The sequence below is a fragment of the Stegodyphus dumicola genome, chromosome 5 (assembly GCF_044657685.1).
Source record: "Stegodyphus dumicola isolate Sdum_Otavi_A_Nest chromosome 5, ASM4465768v1".
NCBI classification, from domain to species: domain Eukaryota; kingdom Metazoa; phylum Arthropoda; class Arachnida; order Araneae; family Eresidae; genus Stegodyphus; species Stegodyphus dumicola.
In genome coordinates this window covers 206,190,260-206,217,194 of record NC_140772.1, presented here as the reverse complement: position 1 = coordinate 206,217,194, position 26,935 = coordinate 206,190,260, and the positions used below count along the sequence as shown (strand labels likewise).

At 32.4% G+C, this 26,935-nt stretch overlaps 1 protein-coding gene across 1 annotated transcript; it reads left to right on the top strand.

Annotated features, from left to right (window-relative positions):
• Window positions 1-16,927: 16,927 nt before the first annotated feature.
• On the top strand, window positions 16,928-22,508 carry LOC118185219 (cuticle protein 10.9-like). The gene is made up of 3 exons (XM_035355044.2): window positions 16,928-17,031; window positions 18,256-18,315; window positions 22,078-22,508. The coding sequence occupies exons 1-3, from the start codon at window positions 16,945-16,947 to the stop codon at window positions 22,375-22,377; spliced, it is 447 nt and encodes a 148-aa protein (XP_035210935.2). The 5' UTR covers window positions 16,928-16,944; the 3' UTR covers window positions 22,378-22,508.
• The last annotated feature ends 4,427 nt before the right edge of the window (window positions 22,509-26,935 follow it).

The following is a 26,935-nucleotide window of genomic DNA, read 5'->3' as shown; positions in this document are numbered from 1 at the left end:
AATATCACATCTTAGCAATTCAGCAGTCACTATTCCAGTCGTTCCTCCTTAGTAGCAATTTTGGCCTTTTTGCATCATTTATTAGCTTCTGGTAAGTAGTTTAATTTTTCGAAACAAATCTGAAATGTATTTCACACTTTGACTGTTTGTCATTTGGCTGTCTATAGAAAGCTTAGGAAATGTTTGAAATATGAATAGTTTCATACATTTCCGACTAGGTTTAGGCATTATATACAATGTCCAGGCATTCTATAGAATGCCGGATTCCTAATTTTGCCGGTAACATATAAAATGCTACAGAATTTCCCAGATGAATGTCTAAGACACATTCATATGTTTTAGTATAACCAAGTGAACTGCAGGAACTAGGAATGTATTGTTACATTAAAGTAATAAATATATTATGTTATATATTTTATTTATAAGGAATTGATTGATTGGTTTCTATGTCTAACTTTAAATCGTTTTTAAAACGACTAGTTATTATTTGCAGCTTACATGAAGTTAGAGGATATATCTACATCTCTTCAAATGAATAAATAAGGGCAGATACAGTATTGTTAGTTTCTGGCTAGATCAAAAGCACTATTACTGCTTCAGTATTTATAAACAAAACAAAAGCAAAGATCTTCTTAATTTACCCTCATCAGCCAATTTCGTAATACACAACTTCCATGTATTTGAGTTTCAAATTACTTTCTAGTAGTGAACTTTGAAACTAATCTTCTTTGTCCCTTTGCATAGTACACAATGTACTTTTGCAAAGTTTTACAGCATTTGAATCACTATTTTACTTGATGATATGCTTGATAAATAATCTATCATGTAATCATTTTTCTTAAAGCAATATCATATGTACTTTACATTTTCAGTTCATGTTATTTGGTGTCAAAGCTATAAATCAGGAGAAAAGAGGATTTTAAATAGACCTTTTCTATTTTGCATAATTACATTATTTTTCAGAAATATATACGTACTAAAAAATAATGCTTTAAATATCAATGAATGCGTTAACTAATTAGGTTTAAGAATGAAATATCCATCTTCTTTCAGATATTTTGTAATTTATTTATGCCCTTAGGTTAGTATAAAACATCTATCGCTGTAAAGTATCGACAAAAATGTTAAACAATTGAAAATTCAAATGACCATTTCATTTCAATTATTGAAGGTCACATACATCTATAAATGTTGTAATAAATAAATAAAATTCGAAAAGACCTTTGGTTGGCTTATAAGCACAATCTATAAAGCCATTTTTATTTTAAACGAAAATGCTCTTTTTTCTGCTTTCATAATTTTTTCTTCCTAGGCAACAAGTAAAAAGCTGTAAGTGAAAGCAGTCAACTTTCCAACAGATATCATGATATCTTTAATACTTTTGACACAAAAGATGTGTTACGGTCTGATGATCAAATGCATGCGTTATAGCTTCATGGATCAGAAAGCAAACAATGCGACCAAAAATGCCACTAGCATTGCCACCTCAATTGACTCAGGAGAAAAAAAGCTGCCATTCTATTTCTTTTTCCGCAGCTACCGAATAGACTGCAGTTTGTTTTGTAATTGTTAAGTTTGTTATTCACTCGAAAGAGACTTAGTTGGCTAATGACAGCTTGTGCACGTAAAATTACACCAAAGTATTAAAGTTTAAGAGAAGAATTCTATCGAACTGAATGTTACCAAATATGCATATTTGATCATGCAAGATACGAATACTTATAAGGTGCAAAAATGCAAAATTCTTTCTTAGCTGAGCATTGCAAATGTGTTAAAAGGAAAGTTAAGAAATTTGTGTAAAATTTATTTCATATAAACATGAATATTTCTTCAAAATAAATGGCAATCGAGCTGTTTAATACGTTGTCAAGATGTCAAACTATATGTGGACCGTTGTTGATAGGCCATAAAACAGACATTGCCAGGGGAAGATGCATAATTAAATGTTTCTTTCTTTTAAATGCTTTCTTTTCTTTATTCTCTTTTCTCTTTATTTTTTTGATTTCACATAATATGTTCACGCATTTTTAGTATGAGTATGAATATGTACCTCTGGTATAACATCACTTGCGAAGGTAGTATGGACGCCCAACAATCTGTAAATATTACATATGTGTATAGTTTTTATTCTATTCTTTTAGATGTAATTATTCCTGCTATGTACATTGTACCATGCTTTATTTGTAATACTAGTTACATATGTTAATGCTGTTCTCTAGATAATGGTGGGCGTGGTGTTGTACTGATTAACCATTATGGTAAAGAGACAGTGCCCACGCCCCCCGTCATTTATCACTATTATCTAATATTTTTGATTATCTTAAATTTTAATGAAACCTAGATATATCCTTAACATTACGGGAAACAAATTTCGTGTAATTTATTAAAAAGCTGTAATTAAACGAATAAAAAACTAAATAAAATCCGAAAGTTTTTTCTGATTTTATATTACACATAAAGGGACTTTTTTTTAAGTTTCGTGTGCTACCTTTATTAAATATCATGTTCTTTGCACTTGCTCCATAAAATTCAATTCAAGAGCATTATCACAAAATATTAAAAAAAAAAAAAAGCACATTTTTAGCATTTCCTATAGACAGTCTCGCGCGCTGGAGATAAAAATGTTTTTTTCCCCCCGTACAGTGTTGCCTTTGCTCGCTTTGAAATCGTTGAGTTTGTTAATAAAAAATTCGTTAACGTTTTACAAAATATGAAATAGATAATAAAACAAATTCGAAATTCAAAATTCGGGTTTCCAGGTGCCCATGTTCGAGTGGAGGATAACATTATTCAAAATTTGATACCTCTAGATGCCGTCGTTTTTTCAAAACGAGAGAAACATACATGCAGTTATGCAGACTCTTCGTTATTTAATTTCTTTAAATATAATACATGGCGATAATATTTGGTAGCCACAATTTAGAAGTAATTATAGTGAAACTCCACAAAATGCTGTTTCGAAACTAATAGTCCTTTTGGGCTACCGCCCCTTTGGACTAATGATAAACTTTACTTGCATTAAGCATAATTGTTTCAATTAGTAATTATCAATTTCATATTTGTCGGAAGTTTTTATATTCTGTTGAATAGCTTGCTAGAATGGATACATTGCGTGAAAGGAAGGAATTTTTTCCTCGAAAAATATGTTATTAAAAGAATGAGCAACTTGTAGTCTTAAAATAGTTTACAGTTTTTTGATTACAGTTTTCTGTTCTTTTTCGCTCAGATGCCAAAGTTTGTTATTATTTCACAACATGGCAGGTAGGGAAGTAAAATATTACTTATTTATAATCATCATTGCCTTCATAACAATTATTTGCAACAAAGCTTAAAACTTACCAAACACTAATCTTAGCAATATTTTCTTTTTACTGAGCATAAATTCGGATTCCAGCTTTTAAGGTTGTATATATTTTGTAAAAAAAAAATGGACATTTAAAAAACACAATTATTTTTAAAGGAATTTTTTCCTTATACATTAGGTTGGTGTACGGGTTGCACGTCCGTCTAACAAGCGAAAGGTCAAGAGCTCGAATCCCGACGAGAACATAAATGATCTTCATATTCCTCAAACTCAAATTTATTCTTATTTCTCAGTCATTAGACGTTCTTCCAGAGCAGGATTAGGTGAAAAAATTAGCGATGCCCTTGCAGTGATTCTAACTTTGAAACTTCCGATTGCAAGCCGGTGCTTTCAATAATACCACGAAAGCACGCCATAAAAAAGGAGAAAATGTTTTACAGTTTTACATACGTAAGTCTATTTTTTTTATAAATTGTTACGTTATTTACTTCCTTTACGTTCGTACGGGGTTCGTAGATTTGGAGTGAATAACGACGACACTTGATGAAGTATCGAAACCCACTTTTATTTGGCCAATATTAATCAGAACAGCTCCAAAGTCACTTTTACAGTCGTCGAACTGTTATAAACACGCTGACACTTCAGCGACACAGCCTTCACACCGTCAGGCAATGACGGTGGAGACAGCTTCACTGCAAAGCACCCTAGTACAGCTCCCAACTCTGCTTGGTCGTTCTCGGAACTCCATGTACTCTCGAGACTCTCCAAGCGATGCACTCGACAATACACAAGATTATAGCTCTCGACACAGCACAGTCTTAAGACAAAACTCGATGATGCACTAATTCGCAATACACTAAAAGACACTCTCGATGCACTCGACGACCAACTCGACACTAGACTTCGAGACACTCGCTCAATGACTGACTATCAGCTTGCTAGACGAGGTACACACACACTGACTGCGGAGCCAGCAGGGTTTATATAGCTTTTTGACTGGTGTTTGAGAACATTCTGGGCTAAACCGGTAAGAACTCGTTCCAGAAGGTTCTACAACCGTCCATGATATATCGCCTATTTTGTCGCCAAATAGACAATTTCTCGCCAAATGTGGCAACCCTAAAATTGCTTTGTGGGGAAGCCATCTTACCGCGCCTGGACATTTTGTTACAATATAATTAATAAAAGTTACATTCAAGCATTTTTCTAGTTGATTTTCTTCGATATTTGCGAGTAGTACGCTTAATTGTCAGTGCCCAGAATAGTTTAAAAATTCCTGAAACGAAAACTGTAATCTTAATGCCAAGCTGCTTTCGTTTTAAAAGGCGGGACGCTCACAACTTAAAAAGACATTCATCCGGAATGGCTTAATCAATCCTATTCGCTCTTATTCTGGCCGGAAATGGAAAATAAGAGACAGTAGCAAAGTTTAAAATAAAATAAACGTTAGTAAAACTTAAAATCGTTATAAGTTTTGATGGAGATGGATCCGACGGTTTGATTCACTCCTCTCCACGTACTACCAAATCTCTTCAAAGGACATTTGGTTCGCCACTTTTTAAGTACTCTCGTGCCGCACAGGTATTATATATTAACACTTTCTTTGGATTCGAACATGGGTTCATCAAAGCAACAACAACATCACGAATTAGTGCAACCACTACACCAGTCAGAGTGACCGAGAACAGCCTTAGAAATGGACAATAAAGGGCGATGAAAAATTATAAATTAAAGCTGATGCTCTGAGACTCAAATCCATTAAAGAAGCAGTAAAAGGTTGTGCACAGTGAACATATTAGGTTACTTAAAATGAATAAAAATGTTTTCCTTGTCTAGCTCTTTCATGTCTACATAAAATCACAACTGATAACCACTAGCAATGAGTATCGATTTGCGCTTATAAAATGTGAAGTGGGTTGTTTCTTAAGGTTATATCGGCAGAAGATATGAAACGAGTTCTTAATGATAGTATTGCCCGAAAAGAACAGTGGTTTCAATATAAAGAGAAGCTACGACTCACAGAAGGGCAAGGGATGGATCCAGAGTTAGTTTTGTTCTGCATATGGCGGGGTATGGAAGGTGTGTTTCATTACGAACTATTAAAAAATAACTAGCTATTAATGCAGACATCCATTACCATCAGTTAGATAATTTGAAGGTCTTTTAAATACCAAGAAATTTACACTGATCATTAATCAGCGGACCTGATGTGATTTTACGGCAAAATTAGGCTACATGAAAAACTGTAATAATTATTCTACTAAAGGGGAATTCTTTCTTATTCAGCCTCCTAAGACTCCAGATAATGTTACTTCTAATTATTACTTATTTATTTCGCTGTAGCATTTTCCAGTTGGCAAAAACTTCCTTAGTAAATAGAAAGTCGACAATATAATAAATGAATATTTTGAGGACATTCTGAGGCCTTCGATAAGGGATTTACCACAAAAAATGAAGTGTCAAGTATGATGGGCCCAAGATTTGTTTTGATCACCTTCTTTATTGCTAAGGAAAGTTTCTGAGGCTCTTTTAACTAATGCTTTAAAGTTTCTTGGAGATTTCAAAGTAAACTTCTTACACGTTTACTTTGGAAACAATTGTTTTATTCATTAACAAATGCAGAAGATAAAATGTGCCAAATATCTACACTTTCAGTTCAGTCCAACCAAAAATAATATTATTGAGCTATAGAATAGTTGATATTTCTTCAGATAATAAGTAATAAGCAGAAAGAAATGAACAATTTATTATGGAAATAAGCACAATAAGAAGTACATATAGCTTAACAATAGCTTGAAATAACTCAAAGAGAATGCAGATATTTAGGAATTCCTCCTCAGCACACGAAATATATCGTAAAATTCCTAGTTCCTCAAATCATTCTCAGGGGAAATTTTAATTCACAGTTCGGCTAATAGCTAAATGTCACAAATTATTCACAACTGAATCCCAGTTCGTATCTGTACTCTTAGAAAGGGTTCTGGAAACATTTGAAAGAATCGGTCGTAGAACTTCAAAAATGAGTTCCAGAAATTCGCTAAATTCGAGAGATATATTGCCAACTTTACCAACTATTACCAGTTTGGCGAAAAAAATTGTCGCCAAGGCCTGGTAAGAGCGAAATTGCTTATATCTCACATTTCTAATTGAGCTATCTTTATAACTTACGCATTGTTTCGCTCAGAATTAAAACATCCACAATTCTCAGTAACAAATAAGCAATTAGTTACAAGACATATGGCCATAAATTAGATTCAATATAAAATAAACCTTAAAATTACCATTCCAAAATAGTAACTAAGATACATAAATTAAACAACGCCAAGTAGTACAACAACGAGCAAAGAAGAACGAGAGGATGCCTAAAGACGAAGAAACTGCGGTTAAAGACGTTAACTACTGTTTCTATGGCAGATGAAGCTTAAAGACGATGTTTGCTCATTTTCTCATTCTTGAAGCTGAAAGACGGTGAGAACTCTAAAAACATTAGCATTTATTTTTATTATCTTCCTTGTTTTTTTGTCTTTTCTTTGTATTTACAGTATCGCCTGGAGGACCAGACGAGTGCAGGACGGCCGCATGATGTAGTGCCAATGTTGAATACCGGATGGCGTACGGATTGCTCATCGTATAATTCTTTTAATGTTTTATTTTTCGTTTTGTGAGTTGGCAATTAGATGAGTTGGACTCAAGATGCAGTAAAAGAACGACGACTATAAAAACGTAAATAAAAATGTATTGAAGAAGTTAATTCAGTTTATAACTAACATATTTGTTAAAAATCTAAATACTTTAAATGTAATTAAATGTGCTGTCCTTTCAAGTAGTTTCTTAGATGTCTTTTTCAAGAAAGTATATCCATGTACAAATGATTTTTAACGTTTTTTTATAAACTAACAAATAGGATAGAAAATGCTGATGAATATCAAAACTGGAATAAATGCTGTGTTTTATGCTCATGAACTAAAATAATAGGGGGACCGGAAAGTAATGTCGTTTCTGCGCATGTCGATAACAACATGCTAAGGGCAGAACAACATGCTAAGGGCGGAATCGTTCATTTTGAATTGCCGAAACCTGGACAAACTGTTAATGGAGATATTTATTGTGAACAATTGGATTGAGTGAACCAATCTTTAATCGAAAAATATCCGGTGATTGTCAATAGAAAAGGCATCATTCTGCAACACGACAATGCAAGACCGCACTGTGCAAGACGGACACTGGAAAAAAATGAATGAATTGGGATGGGAGGGGCTGCATCACCCGCCATACTCGCCCGATATCGTACACTCAGATTTACATTTATTTCGATCTATACAACATTTTTTTAGTGCCAAAAAATTGAAAATTTGAATGATGCCCAAAATGCCATCTTGAGATATTTTACTCAAAAACTAATCGATTTATATCGGTCTGGGGATTGAAAATCTGCACACTAGATGGCAAAAGGTTGTTGATAACGAGGGTGATTACATTATTGATTAAAAATAAAAACGCGTTAAAAATTTATTCGTGTGAATTTAATGTAAGAAAGCGACATTACTCTCCGGTCCCCCTATTACTTGGAGCATCTTGACAGAAGAAATGAAGCAGATTTTGCAAAAGATTTTATTTTAAAATACAGATATAACTGAAACTTTTCTTTCCACTGTAGATATAACATCTGGCAGAGAAAAGAAAGACTAAGCATGTGGCTCTGGTTTCATTTGACCCCAAGGGTGCCTTCGATAATGTAAGGTGGCTCTCCCTGATGCGACACTTGAAGAATATTGGAATTACTAAGAACATGTATGAAATTATAAAAAGTTACTTTAAAAGGCGAAAGAGGGTAACCTGGTTTTTGACATTTACAAAGGATGCCCCCAAGGCTCTTGCAGCGCTCCTTTGTTCTGGGGCTTTATTGTTAATAACTTCCTGCAAAAAAGTCAATATTTCGAATTGTGAGATTGTCGGATACGCCGACGATATATTGGCTATGGTGGAGGGAGACTTTCTTGAAAAAATGGAGAAAGTATTTAAAAGAATAGAAAATGATTTGAAAGAACGGAGTGACAGAGGGAAAATACTTTTTAATAATGAAAAATCTTGTGGCCTTTTTTTACTCGGGGGGGGGGGGAAGAAAGACTAGACCCCCCACAATTGAAATTTAAGGGTAATCGTATCAAATTTGGTGAAAATATGAAATTATTATTGATAGCAAATTAAGTTTCGCGGAACATTTTAAGCATATACATAGAATCACAAATAACATTTTAAAATGTTATAAGTATAATTTTAGTGCTGATACTTTGAATAGAAAGAGTTCCACTTTGAGAGAGACATTTAGTAATGTGATCATTCCTAAAATATTATATGGAGTCGGAGCTCGGGGTTCCCGGGCAGAGGAGGTACTTAGGATTAGAATGAAACTGAACACCTTGTAGAGAGGCTGGATGCTTGCCATTACAAGAGCCTTCAGAACTGTTTCGACTGAAGTTGCCTGCGTCCTTGCGGGTGCTCCGCTCCTCTCGATTTTATACAAATTATACTACAAAAAGTTTCTAATAACTAATAAAATTATTATAGATACCGAAATTGGACAAAATGTACTCACAAGTTAGGCCTTTCGACAAGAGAATGAGTATATTATTCACCCAATGATACGATTTAGATTATTTTATGATCTTGAGTTTCCTTCTGGTGGCGAAATAGACGTTTTTACAGATGGTTCTGGAATTGGTGTGGGGGGGGTAGCACTGTGGTAATTTATTTTCATGGAGTGGAGATAGACAATGTGAGAATAAAACTTAAACCGATGAATTCGGTTCATCAATCAGAACCATGCGCATTGACAGAGGCTTTGAATTGGATGAATAAAAAATTAACAGTTCGATGTTTTATAAATATTTATACTGATGCCTTATCTGCGCTTCAGGCTCTAGACCAACCAGATCATAAAAATCGACTGATTAATGAAATAAAAGTTTAAAAAGACTGAAAGAAAACATATTGTTTATTTACACTGGGTAAAAGCACACAATGGATTGTCAGAAATGAAAGTGTGGGGACGCCAGGCACTTCATCGATGAATGTACGTTTAACTCGAAGTGCAAGATAGAAATATAGAACTTATTTTAAGGAAGATTTTAAAAGGAACTATTCAAATTTGAAAGATTTTGCAGAGACAATAATGAAGATTATAAATGCGAACAAAGATAGAATTGGAATTTGGCACCGATACTCAGATTTTGGACTTTATATGTTTTTCTTATAATTGTTTTTTCTGGCCAGTCCCATTTTTTGATCATACGGCCGGCTTGTGCCGGCTAGGAGAATCGGGGCTGTGCCCTTATAATAATAATAATAATAATAATAATAATAATAATAATAATAATAATAATAATAATAATAATAATAATAATAATAATAATAATAATAATAATAATAATAATAATAATAATAATAATAATAATAATAATAATAACAATAATAATAATAATAATAATAGCTTTAGTTCATATATAAATAAAAAGAAATTAATAAGCTGCATGAATTACTTTGCAAGAGGTAATTAACTTTTTATATAGCTACATGAAATTTTTTGAACAATACGTCAGTTCGGTACGTATTTCTAAAATACTATTAAGTTTATCACCTTAAAATTTGGCAGGGTAGCAGAAAATATAATATTTGAGAATAAAAAAGAGAATAAATTTTAAGAACATATTTTTCATTATTTTCAACATTTTTTTTGCTCTGATCTATAACGTTAAGTATTTTTAAAGAAACAGTGCAAATTATTTGCACTGTTTGGAAACGTTTAAGCGCCCTATCTTAAATAAAGTTTTAGAAAAGTGTACCGAAGCATTAAAAAACACATTTTGAGAAAAAGCGCAAAAAACTGCATGCATACCCACAATGCTTAAAATTTACTACTCTAAAAGCTTCCAGTACCATAATCATTTTGATTTAACATTTTTGAATCAATGTTTCTCTGTTTTATCATTTTATTGTTCACTCTGGCTAATTTACAGAGCTTTTGGAAACTTAAGGATGTCTCTCGAACTCGATTTCTTTAATGTTTTGCAATGAATATTGCATATTGTGACCCGGTTCAATTCCAAAATGTTTTAGAACCTTTGGACGATTGTACGCTCCATTGTAAAAAACTAATTTCAACATCTAAAATACATACTTTCAAAGTAGCTATTGAGTCAAAACTGTTTTGGTAACAGTTCCCATACACAATAGTTAAAACTCTCATTTGTGTTCTGAGTTCTACCATGCGTGCATTTGCACAAAAGTTTTTAATCAGACAGAGAATGGCAAACAGTTTTAACAGCATAAAGTATAGTTTCTGCCAAGAAGTGTTTGTGACTACACTTTTCATCTTTTTTAAAGGCTTTATAGTAGCCAAACAACGTCTCCGAATCCATAGGACCCAGCTGAAAGTTTATGAAAATACTATATTGCCCATATAGTATTTTCATCGCGCCATGTCACCACACTAGTGCCATGTTTCATAGTTCCATGTGTTTCATAGTGCCATGTTTCATAGTGCCACTGTTTCATAGTGTCATTCAGTAGTGCTATGTCATCTAACGATGTGTTTATATGACGGCGGATTGACAATAATATAAATGGGATAAAACACAGAGGAAAATAAAAATAGCAGTTGTTCTTTTCAGTGTGCAAGAATGCTGAAAAGCGTAAAAAGATTATGTCCCTCCCTTACGCGAGAGGGGCACGGCACGGTTTTTTTTACATTCGTAAATACCATATTTTAGGTGTTTAAAGTATATCTCGAACCTATACAAATTATATATTTATGGAATCGTCTGAGTCTGCTCTATGTTTTAACACTATAATCGAAAATTATAACCATTTTATGTTCAATGGGTTCTTAGCAGCTAAATAAAAGGCTACCGCATTCCTGCCCCCCCCTCCCGGTTGAGAACACCTATTCTAACACATGGTGAAAGAGGTGAATGAAATCAAAAAGGTTGACAGCCTCCTAGTTCAAAGGCTAAGGAATATTATGCAATTTCACTAAAGATATTATGAATTGGATTTTATATTTTATAGAACAATTATCTTTACCTCTCATATCTACACTTTTATCTTAGCATAAAAGGTAGGTTTATCTATTTTTGTTCCGTAGTTTATGAAACTGAGCTGCCAGACTACCTTAAATATCATGTCAAGGAAGATTATTAATAGCGTTTTTTGATCTGGTTACGACATATAAATACCTGCAGGCGTGAAGTTCGGTGAGCTGTGTAAAAAAAAAAAAAAAATCCAAACGAAAAGAAAATTTCGGAACCAATGAAGGTCAGACGCACGACTTTCATATGAATTGCGACAGTTAGTTACGGTTGAAAGTATCTCGGCCAGATTCCGTGAAACAGTTTTTCCGTCTTTATCACGTGTCTGATATCATATGTGATTCTTCTTCTTTAGAAAACTTTTCTCCCAAATTTAAAAGAAACAATCAGAAAAATAATTGGTGCAAGAATACTTATCATCAGCTTTGCCTTTTGGTGTCTTTACAAAGACTTGGATTTTAATTTTATTTCATAGCAAAATTCTCTGAAAAGCTTTTATAAATTTTTAAGATTTGAAGACTAGTAGAAAATAAACACTTTGGTAATTCGTGCACCATGATTTACATTATGTTTTACGAATATTCTTGGGTCAATTTCTCGTTTGTGATGATGAAATCATTCATCTAAAATACACGGTAAATTAATTGAAATTATGATTAAACTTTTAAGAAATTAAATCCATTCCTCTCACAAGTAACTTGAGATGCAGTGGTCACATATTCAGGTAGCATTTAGATGTTCTTTGGTTCGATACCTGGATATTATCTTATTAAAATGTTTTTCAAAGAATCCTTTTAAGTGGAACGTAATGATCCCCAGACTTTAAAAGGAATCCTTTACCGTTTCAGGAAGGACGTTTAAGGAACCTTTAATGTTAAAAGGAAGCCTTTAACGTTCCTAAAGGATACAAATCGAGAATTCTTATTTCACTACGAATAGATTAAACATTTTATTGCTTCAGTACTATTAAGAGAGATCACTCATGGAAGCCCCCCCCCCAGCCTCCTAAAAAAGGGAAACCTAGTTTAATGAAAAGAACCATTAATTTTCAAATTTTTCTTTTATATCAATGGACAAGATCTCTGTTAAATCTATCATCCAGTAAACTTCATAAACATTTCATATTATGCATTTGAATGATTTATAAGGTCTACTCTCATCTTCAATTATTGCAAGTAGTTATCGTTATAGTTATGCCAAATTTGGAGACCATTTGGCGATATTTTGGTCCAGTCACTGTACAACTGAAATTGATATTGTGATTTAATAAATGTCCCTATATGTAACTGTTACCGTATACTGCCCTCATATATCTCCAGTAATTTCGAGAAGTGGAATGTACTAGAGATTTCTCTGAGATATCTCCGTATTAGTTTTGCTCTTTAGATGCCCTTTGCATTGAGTTGTGTTTAACATTCTTAATAGTTAGAAGTGCAACTGATTGTACTGTGCGATACTGTGAAGTGCTGTACGAATATTTTTGTGCAAAGTTCCAGACTGTGAAGTGTTTCTTTTGGTGAAATAAATTACATCAAGCTATCGTAAGTTCTCTGTGCATTAGATCCATTAAGAAACCTTACGCCGAAATTTTTTCTCAAATATCCCTGGTCAATCTGTAGCCGATTTCTTTTCTTTTTCCTTTTAGTTATTATTGCTCTGATTCCGTGTTCCACTAAATAAGATGAACGGAAGATTTAATGCTTATGTAATATGTTGTTTTGAATCACATAACTATTTTAACTACCAAATTTAAGAAGTTTTGGATTATCTCATAATATATTCTTATACCAAAGTAGTATACAGTTTAACAAAAGCTAGTGAGAGAGCCAGAAGGATATATTAAACTCACCGTATTCTGTTCCATGCACAGAATACATGACGTAGAAATATGTTTCATTAATTCAAATAATGCTTAGAGGCTCATAAGTTCAAAAAATTAACTGGATATATATATTATGAATCATATGTATTGAACATTATATTTTTAAACAGATTATTTAAGAAAAATTAACTCGAAGATGATTGTCATATGTGTTGATCACCAGTTATATACTGGTCGGCTGGCACTTGCCTCATAAATAGCTCCTTGCGTGGAACAATTCACTAAACTTGAATACCATTTTAAATTACACTTCAGTCAAATATATTGGAGTCCATTAAGCATGTTACTCAGATTGAGGAATATTGGAGGTAATCATATGTAACTATACAAGGAATCTTTTCCTTGTTATTCAGATTGAGGAATAATAGAAGTAATCCATATGTAACTGTATAAGGAATTTTCTCCTTTTCTTTGTGACTCAGATTGAGGAATATTAGAGAATTTATTGAGAAATATTAAGAATTTTCTTCTTTTCCCCGTTACTCAGATTGAAGGAATATTAGAGGTAATCCATATATAACTGTATAAGGAATTTTCTCCTTTTCCTTGTCACTAAGATTGAGGAATATTAGAAATAATACGTATGTAACTGTATAAGGAATTTTCTCCTTTCCCTTGTTACTCAGGTCGAGGAATATTAGAGGTAATCCATACGTAACTGCAGAAGGAATTTTCTCCTTTTTTACCCCATGCTTCATAGGAAGTACTTTGAGTTAGCTAAACCCTGGCGAGGACAATAACTGATATTCTCAAGTTTCAAGCTAAAACATATATAGAAGATTTTACCAGTGGTTCCTGAACTCAAACGTAACGGTCGATGTTCATCGCCATCTGGATTTTGCGGCGTGGTCTGCTCCTCCTGTAGTTGCCCTTTATGTGGATGAAAATATAAAGACTTTCATGGTGTAATTGGCAGCTCGTCCGGCTGGCAATCGAAATGCCCGCAATTCGAATCTAGGTGAGGGCATCACTGATTTTTCGTGCTTCCTGATCCGAAATAATCTTAATGACTTTACAACCGGTGTCGGGTAGTCTGGCACATGTAGGAAAAATTAAAATTGAAATAATGCTTACTGGTTCTGGTCAAAGGGTAACTGCTAATATTTTTTGATCAACTTATATGTTAAATAAGTATTATGTTGCACTAAGTTAGATATATTTGTAAGTTAAACTGAATGACAGTAGCGTACATTAAGACTGTTGTCAACGGTAACGTGGAGGTAAATAAAGACTTGAATCTACCCGTATTTCATGAGTTTGAAGCAATGAATTAAAAATTTAGACAGATTTTATAAAGTAAAATTTAATCGAAGGACACTGGTGCCTTTAAAAACCGCAGGTGACCAATAATTTATAGGTTAAGAGTCTCCTGGGATCATACCATAGGTGACCAATGCCAGGAAGTGAAGTTTAGATAAATATTTAAATTAAATCAAAGTACACTGGCACTCGACAATGCTGTGGTCATTGATGACTTACGGTTTTAAAATCACTCTAAGTCAATTAAGGAATATTCTAAGGAAACTGGTGCCTTTCGAAGCTGCTGGTCACCGATAATTTGCAAGGGTCTCCTAGTGTCAATCCATAGGTGACCAATGCCAGGTAGTGAAGTTTAGATAAATATTTAAGTTGAAATGAAATTAAAATTAAAATTAAAATTACACTGGCACTCGCCAGGGCTGTTGTCAATGGTGACTTATACATTGAAAATCACTCTGAGTCAATTAAGGAATAATTTAAGAATACTGGTGCCTTTCAAAACTGCTGGTCACCAATAATTTATAGGTTAAGGGTCTTCTGGGAGGAAACCATAGGTGACCAATGCCAGGCAATGAAGTTCAGATAAATATTTAAATTAAAATTAAATCAAAATTAAATTAAAGCACACTGGCACTCTTTAGAATAGTTGTCATTGGTGACTTACGGATTGAAAATTACTTAGAGTCAATTAGGGCATTATTGTTGTGATGCTGTGGGGCAAATTTAAATACAATTTAAAATTAAAATTGACGGTGCGCAATTGTGCCTTGGTCATTGGTACCTACAGCTGGAGGGGTCAGTTAATGCCAAATCAAGAGTGTCCACTATGAGGTAGTAAAGTAAATTTGAATAAATTTCAAAAAGGAAATTAAATCGATAGACACCGGTGCCCATCAAACACTTGGTTACTGGTGACTGAAGAGCCAGTCATTTGGTGCCTTGCGGTTACTTTTGATCAACCATAAGGCAACATGTGTGGGTAGGGCAGTACATTTAGATATATTGTTAAAACTAAATGAAAGTGAAGAAAACTACTGACCGTAAGTAAATGACATCTGTGACTCTCAAGGCCACTATCTACTGATGAGCTGTGAATTTTCAGTCACCAGTGTGTACGGCTGAGAAATAGTGTTCATTGGTAACATTTGTTAAAGTCAGGGATTGTAAACATTTGTTGAGTAACGTTTGTTAAAGTCGTGGATTTGTTGGTAAAGCTGCGGATGATAAAGACGTAAAACCGTAACGTTACATACCGAAATTGTAACAGAATGTAAAGCAGCGCTCCTAAAAAGATTCCCACAAAGGTATTTATAATTTAAATAAAGCAGTAGAAATTTCAGTTATCTGACCAGTGACAGAAACTAAATTCAGGCACATCACAGTATCTCTTACGAAAGAGAGGCAATATACGAGATTCAGCGAAAGACTTTTATATTGTATTTACACGATCTTATCCACAATATTTATTTCTGCGGAATATTGCATTAGAAATTTCTTAAAATATTTTCTCAAATGTTTAGATATTCTGTTTAGAGATAAATTATATAAACTTGAAGTAAAACGGACCCCGTCAAAAAGGCTTAACTATGATAAAAATTTTTCAAAGAGTATATTTAGTGCATATATTGTTAGCTTCCTGTCGTTATCATTTTTTTAATATTACTCCTTAAAATAAAGACCTATAAGCTCAGCCTTATCAGACACATTTACGGCAATATTAGTGGTTGGATTAAAAAAAAAAAATGTTTTTTTTTTTTATTTTTTTATTTTCATGCCTGAATTTTTGCGACTGTGTAATTTGTTGAAATAATTTTTCCACTTAAACGAGTTAATGGGAGAATTTATGCTTGTTACTTATGAAAGGATAAAATTCATTAGCTGCAATTCTCCGTCAACATTTTATTACCAATTTACCTTTAAAATTTTAAACGAAATTAGTATGGAATACATCAAAACACTGAAACACTTTATTACGACTCAATTTAAAAGTTTCAATTTCTCAAATTAAAACTGTCGAAAAAGTGAAAAGCCATGCGGAAATCTAACATTCATGATAAGTACAGTTCAGAAATAATATTCTGAACTTTTAAACAAGAGCGCTTCACAGATGGAGAGGTATTTAATTTACTCTTATTCAAATCAATCTTATCTAATGTACATTGCGAGAAACTTGTCAAAATGTAGATGAATAGACACCTAGATTTTTTTAAACTTCCGATACCTTTTTTTTTTTTTTTGCTTTGTGATCTTGAATAAATGCTTGAATAAATGAGATATCTGGTAGTTTGGCAAGACTTGTTTTTGACCTAATATTCTTCGAAGGGCCCGAATGAAAGGAATGTCGCACCATTCCGACATCGTTCCTATCTATACCAGGCACTTTTCAAATATATATTAACACCCATTGCGGTATGAAATCGCATTCAATCACCTCCTTTTCTCAGACATCAACTGTGAGATTTTCAGAATTTTCAGTGCAAAACATCATGATGTTCAAGGTATTATTGACAATAGCTGTATTTCAGATCAGAAATTTGTGCATAAATATATATCTGCATGGATTTTTGAGATAAACTTAGAAGATTATTTACTTTTTTTTTCTCTTTCTCAATTATAAATATTTTCTACTATATTAGTGTCTATAAAGTATTATCGCAGGAGATATATCTCAGTTTTTTTAAATTCAAAATATATCTCAAAAGGACGAAAAGTATGTAAGGTTATCATTTTAAACTAACCAGTTATTATGATTTGGATCTTTACTCTAACTTCTCCTTTCCGTATTCCTGATCAGAATGCAAATACGATATCTAATAGTTAAAATGTGGTTTTTGGATTTTAAGACAGAGCATGTCTGTGCGTCCTGTGCCTGCATGCCACGTTTAGTTCCCGGCAGCTGTAATAGGTGAAATTATTCGGATTTGAGTTATATTCTCTGCGAACAATTTGATTTTGATGCTCCGGTAGCCAGCTTCGAGTATCATTTAAATTTCGTAGGCTCTGACTACTGTAACACGTGTGATTTATTTATTACTGCTCTGTTTAGTTACATTGCAACGAGCTGTGGCTGATATTGTTAGCACAAGAGGGTGCATTTATATTCCAAAGTCTGTTTAAACGCAAAATTTTTCTAAACCTTCTCACAATTTTGTAGTTATTACAGACATAGTGAGGATTAGCATTACGTCTTTTGAGTTTATTGGACTAATTACCAGTTCCAAATCAAGTAAAACATGCGCTAGAAATAAAAAGAAAACATTTCATATAATTGATATGTTACTGGACATTTCTTCTAAAAATATTAAAGGATTGCAGACCTATATTGTAAATGAAAGCCCACTGGAAATTAAATTCGAAATGTACTCTACTTTATTATTAAAATACTGCTTTTAGCTATGTATTATCTTTTGCTAAAGGCTAAATGTGTATAATCTGTTTTCAAAACTTCTGTAATAATTTTCGGAGGAAGTATATCATTTGTCCTTTCGAAGGGCAATGCGTTCTGACAAAATATCAGCACTGAAATTTACATTTATTACATTGTAAATGAAGTATGATATATCAATTATATATGGTATAATATTTACTGCCAACAAGTGCATATTACCATACAGTATATAAACTAATGCAGCTTAGATGCATATTGTTTTCCATAGAAATAATAATTTGTTTTCTGCAATCAAACATTCTTATGACTAAAAGCCTTTTATTATTATTTTCAGATTTTTCTCATCAGTACTCTGGCTGTTGCAGCAATAGCAAATCATCATGGTCACGACTACGTAAGTATAGGATTTTTTATTTGAAATGCATGTTAATTGCTGAATGGTAGTTTTACGAACTAATGCACAACAGCATCGAAACTGGTATTAAAACTAAATATCAATCCTCTTTATCAGTTGTCATGCTCCAGTGGATTACACATATATTTAAATTACGAAGTTGAATACTTTCGGGTTCCTTCAAATTGTACACATAAAGTTTTACTACACAAAAGGAAAATCTAGAGTTATTCTTTGACAATTTTGGAAGAGAAGAGAAATTCTTATCGTTTTTCATTAATCACAGGAAAACAAAAGGAATTCTCAGAGCTATTGATCAATTTAGTAGGTATGTTTTTGGGCAAACTTTATAAAAAAAAGATATGTTTTATCATGCTAAATCAGTACCTGGACAGCTATAGAATCATTAGTAACTTCTAGATCATAATGGAAAATTGTATCAATTTCTCTGCATCTGCATGGAATGCTTTACATAAAAGAAACTACCACTGTTTGCTGTGTAAGTAGACTGGTAATAAATTATCATAACTATCGTAGATTACCACGGTTATGATAATAAATTATCATAATTATCGTACATGATTAAACTAACCGAAATTCACCAACTGACATTCATTATAAGCAAGTAAATTATCGTGGTGTAAAATTCATGAGCTGTATATCCAGAATTCAAGCCATGTTTTACCAAATGATTTACTTAAATGTCACAAAATAACTCAAATCATGTTCTATTTTAATAGTTAGGTCACTTGATAGAAACTCATGATGCACAATAACACGACGATTGAAGAAAACCATCAACAGTATCTTGAATTTTGATACACTTTGACGTGGTTGTTTTAGGTTTTGTTTTCACACTGAGTGTCATTCATTTGAGCATGATTCACATTTTTAAATTGCGGTATTTCCCTATCAAAAGTATAGGCCTAAAAAATAATTCATTTTAAGAAGGTTTCGATCTGGGAAACCCTCTTCTGGCTTCTTAAACACTTTGTCCATTTTAGAATAAAATGAGAAGTAACGTGCCGCAAGCACAAATTTTATTATTTATTATTATTTGAGAGGATCGAAATAACATAAGAAGTCGTTTAATACTATCCCTAATTATTAACCAGTGAACATTAAAATGGATAACTTACCAGAGCATAAAATACCTATAATGCCTGGCCATTAAAATGGATAATTTAAAAATGGTAACTAAATAAATAGACACTTTCTTTCTCATGACAAGGGTAGACTAATGGACGATTGGATAAAATCGCTGAACTCTAGCATTCCCGTGAAAGGAATGACTGCTTGGGTGATAGTGGATTGCTCTATCCGGTATCGTGATGACAAGTTAGTTCTCTTTCGGTGGTCTTCATGATGGCGTCTCTTACAGCGGACAGCTTTCGCATGCTTTTTTGCACTTGATTAAAGAAACTTTATATGAGAAACTAGTTGATTTAAGGTTTGTTTCAAATCCTCTAATCGCAGTTAAAGCAAGCAAAGACTGAAGCAAATTCTTCAGTTGATGTAACAATTTCTAATTTGTAAGCATCATCGATATATTGCAGATAGATTGTTCATCAGAAACCTCAATTTGGCCGACGAGCGGGCAAGCAGTCATATGAGAATCAAACGTGATGGCATATTATCCTAGATTATTAGCTTCGTATCCAGAGTACACGACGTTTGTTTGAAAACTTTTTGTAAATGAGCTTTTGAAGATTTCTTTTTACGTCTTTTAGACTTATCTACCTACTAAAATACAAGAAATTTCAAAATGTGAAAAATGATCAAAGTAATTAAAGCATTATTTCCTGAAACAATGGTAGTATAATTGCCTGATTTTACGACTTCAAAACATTTTTCTCCCGGACAAGATGTCATTCACTGAAATTCATTTAGAAATTTGTTTTTTCTCTTAATACAGTATGAAAATTAACAGACTTATCTTCGTGTTTAGATAATATTAAATAAATATAACTAAGACAATTCAACTAACATTAATTTGAAAGAAGCAGTTGCTATTGAAATTTTCCAGTGACAAATATCAAAGACATATTGATTTTTTATGAAAGTATATATATATATATTTACTTACTATACATCATTATTTAATGAAAATAAGAACAACATTCTGGAAAGTATGCGCTTCAGAGTAAACAAATAATAGAGATAGCTTTAAAAATTAGAATTCACATTTCAGAAATAAGTTCTTTTTATACTTATATTACTTTAAATTAAGTTTTTCACTTTAAAACTGAAATTATTATAATTAGCTATTTTATTAATTACCAGAAATGAAACTGACTATATAAGAAATTAACTAGAAAAAATTTACATTTACTTATCAAGCCTTTCTTATTTAAACATTTCAACAAAATAAAATTTTATGCAATTTGATAATATAATGTCTATTATAATATTTAATTGTATAAAAAGTGAAATAACCATACTATTTATGGAGGAAATACCAAGTAAATTCAAATGTTAAGGATAATAACATTCTGAAATAATTAATATGTAATCTGGGTTACCTTTATACTTCCTATTTTTGATCTTGAAATTTTCCACATAGCCCTATTTAATTTTGAAAATAAGCTACCTTCTCAAAGCATTTCCTTCTTTCATAAATATGAAAAGCAATATCATAGAATTTCGAATGAAAATTTTTTAATTTCTGCGACTGCAGTTTTATAATTTTTATGGCAAATCAGAAAAGAGGTTATAATTTACGGTGCTTCTTGAAACCAGTGGATCAGTATGATCAGCCCCTTATTAAGATCAATTTAAAATTTACAGTATTTAATGTTATATTCAGAAAGAAGCTTGAAATTATAAACTAAAATGTATCCTAAATTGTTAATGGATCACGAATAAAAATTTTGAAGATATTTTATTATGAAAAGATATTTTGTTTCCTTTCTTAAATTTGGTACTATCTACATTTATAAGAAACACTACTTTTCATTGCGAACATTGTTAAAATTAAAAGTCGCATTTTGCCGCTTTTTAAGCGTAATTATTCAAAAGTGCGATTTTTGTGCGCAAAAGAAAAAACACATTATGTTGATGGCGTCGTTTTTCTGCTACGCTCGACACAATAGGATTTTTTCAGAATGCAAAATATGTTCTTTAGATAACAGGCTTAGTTTATCTATTAGCATTAGTGCAGTAATGGTGACTATTAAATGTTTCTTATTTAATTATTTTTTGTGCATAATTTGTCGTCTAGTTCAAAAATTGCAATTTTTACTGTTAAATGTAATCATAGTATTCATTTCAAAAGACGATCATATACATGAAGAGAAGAAATAAATTTATAATAGTTATTTTGGCAATCAGCATTATTTATTTGCCCGTATAATTAATATCAGATTTCGCTTTAGTTTTTGCTTAGATTTTGAATATGGCAACATTCTTTTTAGAGTAAAAGTCTTTGATAACAATTTGTAAATATCGGTTACGTTTTAAAAGAGATTTCAAATCTGATTTTTCAAAATAAAAATGATTCTTTAATGCAATCTAAGAAATTAAAAACAGGCAATGCATTAGTAACAGCAAAGTAATGTGCTTTCAGTGTGTATTGAGATGTTTGGGTAAGAAGGTAAGTTAATTCAATGAAAAATCGATAGTTTCTATATGTAGAATCTCGTTGCTTACCTACCAGCAGCGCCTAGTTCGTAAATAGTAAATTTTCGTAAAAACAATCAAAACTCTCTAAAAATGTAGAAAATAAAATGTATTGCTTAGTTTTTAAGTTCGAGTTTTTTCTAGCATCACTATCACCATCCCCAGCCATATCATTTCGGCTACGACATAAAAGATCATCATGGTTCTCAGTACAGAAAAGAGAGTGGTGATGGTAGTGGCCATGTCCAAGGAAGTTATGGTTTCACAGACCACCGAGGAGTTCACCGAGAAGTCCATTACGTCGCCGATCACCATGGCTTCCGGGCTCAGGTGAAGACAAATGAGCCGGGAACAGCCAATCAGGATCCAGCTCATGTGCATCTTCACTCCAACGCTCAATATCATCATCACCAAGATCATGGCCACCATCATGGACATCATTAATAAATGTTTCATCAACTGTTAAAAATTTGGAATAAAGTGAGATTAAGGTTATATATATATATATATCACGTAAATAAGTATTGAAATTGTTGATACGATTCATTACTAGAGAAATAAATACTGTGATATAACTTCTTGTTTGGTATTATTAATCAATTGATTTTTTGAAATATAGTTTTAATTTGAGGAGTGAAAATACACGAAACTATGAAATTTGCATAAAAACCCAACTACAAGATAAAAAGTTTTCGCTGATTTCCATTTATGTGAAAAATCTTATTTATGATTTACTAAAAAGACGTGCTCATTTGAAGCATAAATATTTAATAAAGAAAAATGATTAACACTTTGGCCTTGAAGTAAAGTGTAAATATATTCTGCCTTTATAAGACTGTAACAGTCTGTGATTGGATAACGGTCATATGGAATATTATGATATACTGTAAATGATCATTTATGATAATTTCTTCAGAAAAAGAGAGATAATTAAAAGAACAAAATTCGGATTTATACATAGAATTTGTTACAGTGTTACTATTTTAATAACATTATAAGCTACTTTTTTATTTTTTTCCGCATACATATCTGGTTCACTACAAGCACACTTGACGTGTATTCGGGAGGTTCGGAGCTCGAATCTCGGCAAAGGTACTGCACATTTTCACATTCCTGCATTGATATAACTTAATGTCTCTACAACACGATTGAAATGTTATGAAAATATACCTTCAGATGACTTAACATTTTCAGGAAACATGTAAAACAATGCATTCATTCGATATTACTAGTCTGTTCAAATAATAAGTGGCGACATTCCGGACTTTTCTCTAAATAAGAAAATAAGGTATTTTCCTTCTTCTTCCAGCATGCTTTCGTGGGTAACGGTAGCACACTGGACGTGTATTCGAGCTGTCGGAGCTTCGAGTCCATTGGTCCGAGGGCATTGCTCATTTTCCACACATTCCTGCTTCAAAGAAAATATAATAACTTTAGAAATTTTATTTGTATTTAAAAAAAACATTTGTGACTTCTAAACGCACTTAATCAAAAGTGTGAAAAACATTAGTAATGTAAACACTAACGATTGCAAGGAAAAGCTCTAGTTACAAAACGAGACTTTTAATCACATTTTGGAATCTCCTCATTTTCACGAAAAACATTCATAAAAATCTGATATGGTCACCATATGTCGTCCTTGCAGGCCTATTAAATTAAGCAAATTTTTTTTCCTGCACTTCATTTAAACTTATTTCCTCAAATTATTCTAACTTGAATGACCGATCCTTGGAGGCATGTTGAAAATGACATCCAAAAGTGCAAATTTTGAAAGTAACTATGAAATTCAATATCCACATTACTTTCGAAACAACTTCAACATGGAAAAGCATTAAAATAGATAGATGTGTAAGCCACAAAATAACTACTGCAATAACGTTCGACATGTAGAGTGTTTCGTTTAGAACTCAGTGAAGGAAAGTACCATACATTCTGCTTCCCAGACGTTACAGTGGTACCAAACGGCCCGGGTTTGAACCCCAGAGAAGGCCTGGATGTTTGTAAATGTATAGTGTCTTTGCGGTATGGGGGCACTTTAACTCCTCTCGTGTGGATTGGTGTTAGGGGAGAGGACTGAGAGACCCTTCAGAGCACCACCCTGGGGGGGGCTCTCTAAAAGTGGGGTGTAAATAGAAATCCAAGCTCCTTGAGGCTCTAGCATTCATTCTTCCATGAAAATTCATGGAAAAGAAAAAAAAAAAAAAAAACCACAAAACCGATATGAATGTTTTTCAACTAGAAAGCTCATACAGCTTCCTTTTTTCCACTCCTTATATGCTTCAGCCCAAGATGTAGGGATGGTACAGCAAAATGTTCTTTTCTTTCTTAACTAACCTGTTGAAATGCATTTGTGAAACGGATTATTGGTTGAAGCATAAATTCTAACATTAATCTTCCAGGCTGCTTTCCATTGTAGTGTATTACTAATCTTTAAAAAATTTCTGCAGGGAAATAAATCTGATGTGGCCACCATATGACCTCCTTTTATGGCTGATTAAATCATACACACTTTTTGCTGCACTTCATTGAAGCTTATTTTCCCGAATTGTTGTAACTTAATTAACCGATGACTCAAGAGAAGTTGAAAATAAAACTAAAAACTGCAAATTTCGAAATGAAATATCCCGATCAGTTTTCGTACCCTGAAAAATAAGACATTTATTTGGTAACGAGATCAGAGGCTTTTTATTATACAGTAACGAATAAATTAAGATTGATACTCATTATGTATTTGATACTTAGTTTGATTAAAATGAAAAAAAAAATGCTGGCGTGTTTTTGCAACACTTTTTTTGACATCACTGTCGATTTAAAAGTTTCTTAGACATAGCAAATTAATAATTTTTCAAATGTTTTCATATAATTAGAGCACAAGCATATTTCAACTATTTCAAACAACAACTTGTAACAGCTTCAAGTGTTCAGTAATTATTACTTTACTTAATGAGAATTATTTCATTTTGCATGTTATTAAAACTGTCTATGAAGAGTTGTTCCCTCTCTCTATCTCATCTTTTTCTCTTTATTTTAAAGAGTTTTATAGATTTCATGTATTAAAATCATAAACTGTCATTTTTTTTTAACATTTCAAGCACTTTTGCCTCCAAAACAGGTAAACAATAAGGCTTCTTGAATTACGCAGTTAAATGAATCCTGAATATAAAGTAAATATTCTTAAAGTAAAATTAAGTTTTTAATACGGCTAGCATGCTAATCGACAGTAAACTACAGTAGCCTTTTTAATAGACTGCCCTATGCAAGCATAAATTTCACATCTGCTAAGAGAGACTAAAAAATAATACATACGAACTATTTTATTGTGCTTGGAGTTCAATTAACAATAAGTATAAGTGTAAGAATTTTTTTATAGAAAGAAATTTGGATCAAATAAAATTAAAGAATTATTCTTCTTGTCGATTATTTCTTTTTACCGTAAACATTCGCTGGCTGTTTTCTGATACTTAACAGGAAATATCATTTAAATGCATTCTGTATTTAGCAAAGAAAGATAAATATCAAAGAAATCCGAAATAAACACAAATACTAACATTGCCTTCAATCATTATTAACATTGCCTTCAATTCAATCTAAAACTTTGTCATATACAGTAAAAGGGAGAAGAATACTCCCCTTTTTTAAATAAAAAATCACACATTCTGTTTTCGGTTTATGCTGAATAGTTACAAAATTTTTTAAACATAAATTTAATAAAGGTTAAGGTTTTTATATATTAGCGCAAACATGCATCAAATATAAATTTCTATTCATAAATTACATGAATTCTAGATAGTCTTTAATTTCATTTCCTTTTCGATATAATGCTGCTCAGAAGTATTATTAACTCATAATAAAAATAACATATTCTATAACATTCAAGTAAATAAAAGTTTTTGAAACAAGGCATAGTCTCATTTGTTCGAGGCACATAAAAAAGAGAGAATCTGTTATATAACTAAATTTATTCTTCATATATTTCGAATTGATAGATTAAAGAATGAATACTTTTTGCAATGTTTTCATATTCCACCTAGACTACACAAAATTCATTCATATACTTAAAAACAATTTCTACTAAAATAACACTATAAATAGCGATTATACCGATTTGCACTTATGCAGCCGAAGCAGAAGATTCTATATTTAAACCTTTGAAACTAGCCCTTCAAATTTATGAATATTATGCTAATTCTTGTTACTCTAACTTCTTTAAATATAATTTTTAAAGAACTCTAAAATCAGCTAAAGTTGAAAAGAATCCCGTTTTAGAGTTCAACGTTTATTCAACTTTATTTTTCAGCAGACGAAAGAAGCAGAAGTATGTTACTGTGGCATAACAGGAGTTTTCAAGTTTTCTAAAAGAATGCAGTAAGTGAGAATGGTGCCGAGGATGCCCAAAATGAAACTTTTACTCAAAGGCAAGATTCCCCAAACAGTCAGAAAAATGTCCTTATTCATAACGTGCAGAAAACGTAGGTATGTTGCTGTTGTATTTCTCTCAGGTTCTGGAAGCAGCTGGGCTTTGACACTCACACTTTTAGCGGCGTTTGACACACTAACAGCCGAAAAGCTCATGGCAATGAACGCTAGTAACCTGGAGATGAACACAAAGAAAACAACAAAGCCGTGCGATGCTTCACCGAAAGGTCTCGGGTACTGTACCAAAGCCAGGGCCATGTACATTATGGCGCCGTTGAACAGCGTTGCGAAAAAGACCAGTGCTGATAGACTGTCGTCGATTTTAGCTATCATAGTGTTAATGCAGTTATAATTTTCGATATAAATGTTCAGATCTACTCTGTTATTTAAGGTTATGGAGTTTTTAAACTTGACTATTGAGCATTTTAAGTAACTGCAAATAAAAACGTAATACACGATAAAAATGTAAACAGGTAGGCGTCCAAAGGTAACTATATTGATATTGATAGCAAGGGCGAATATTTTGCTGTAGAAAGTGTCTTCCCTAGGTACTCCAAAGTACACCATGTGAAAAATAGGGTGATGT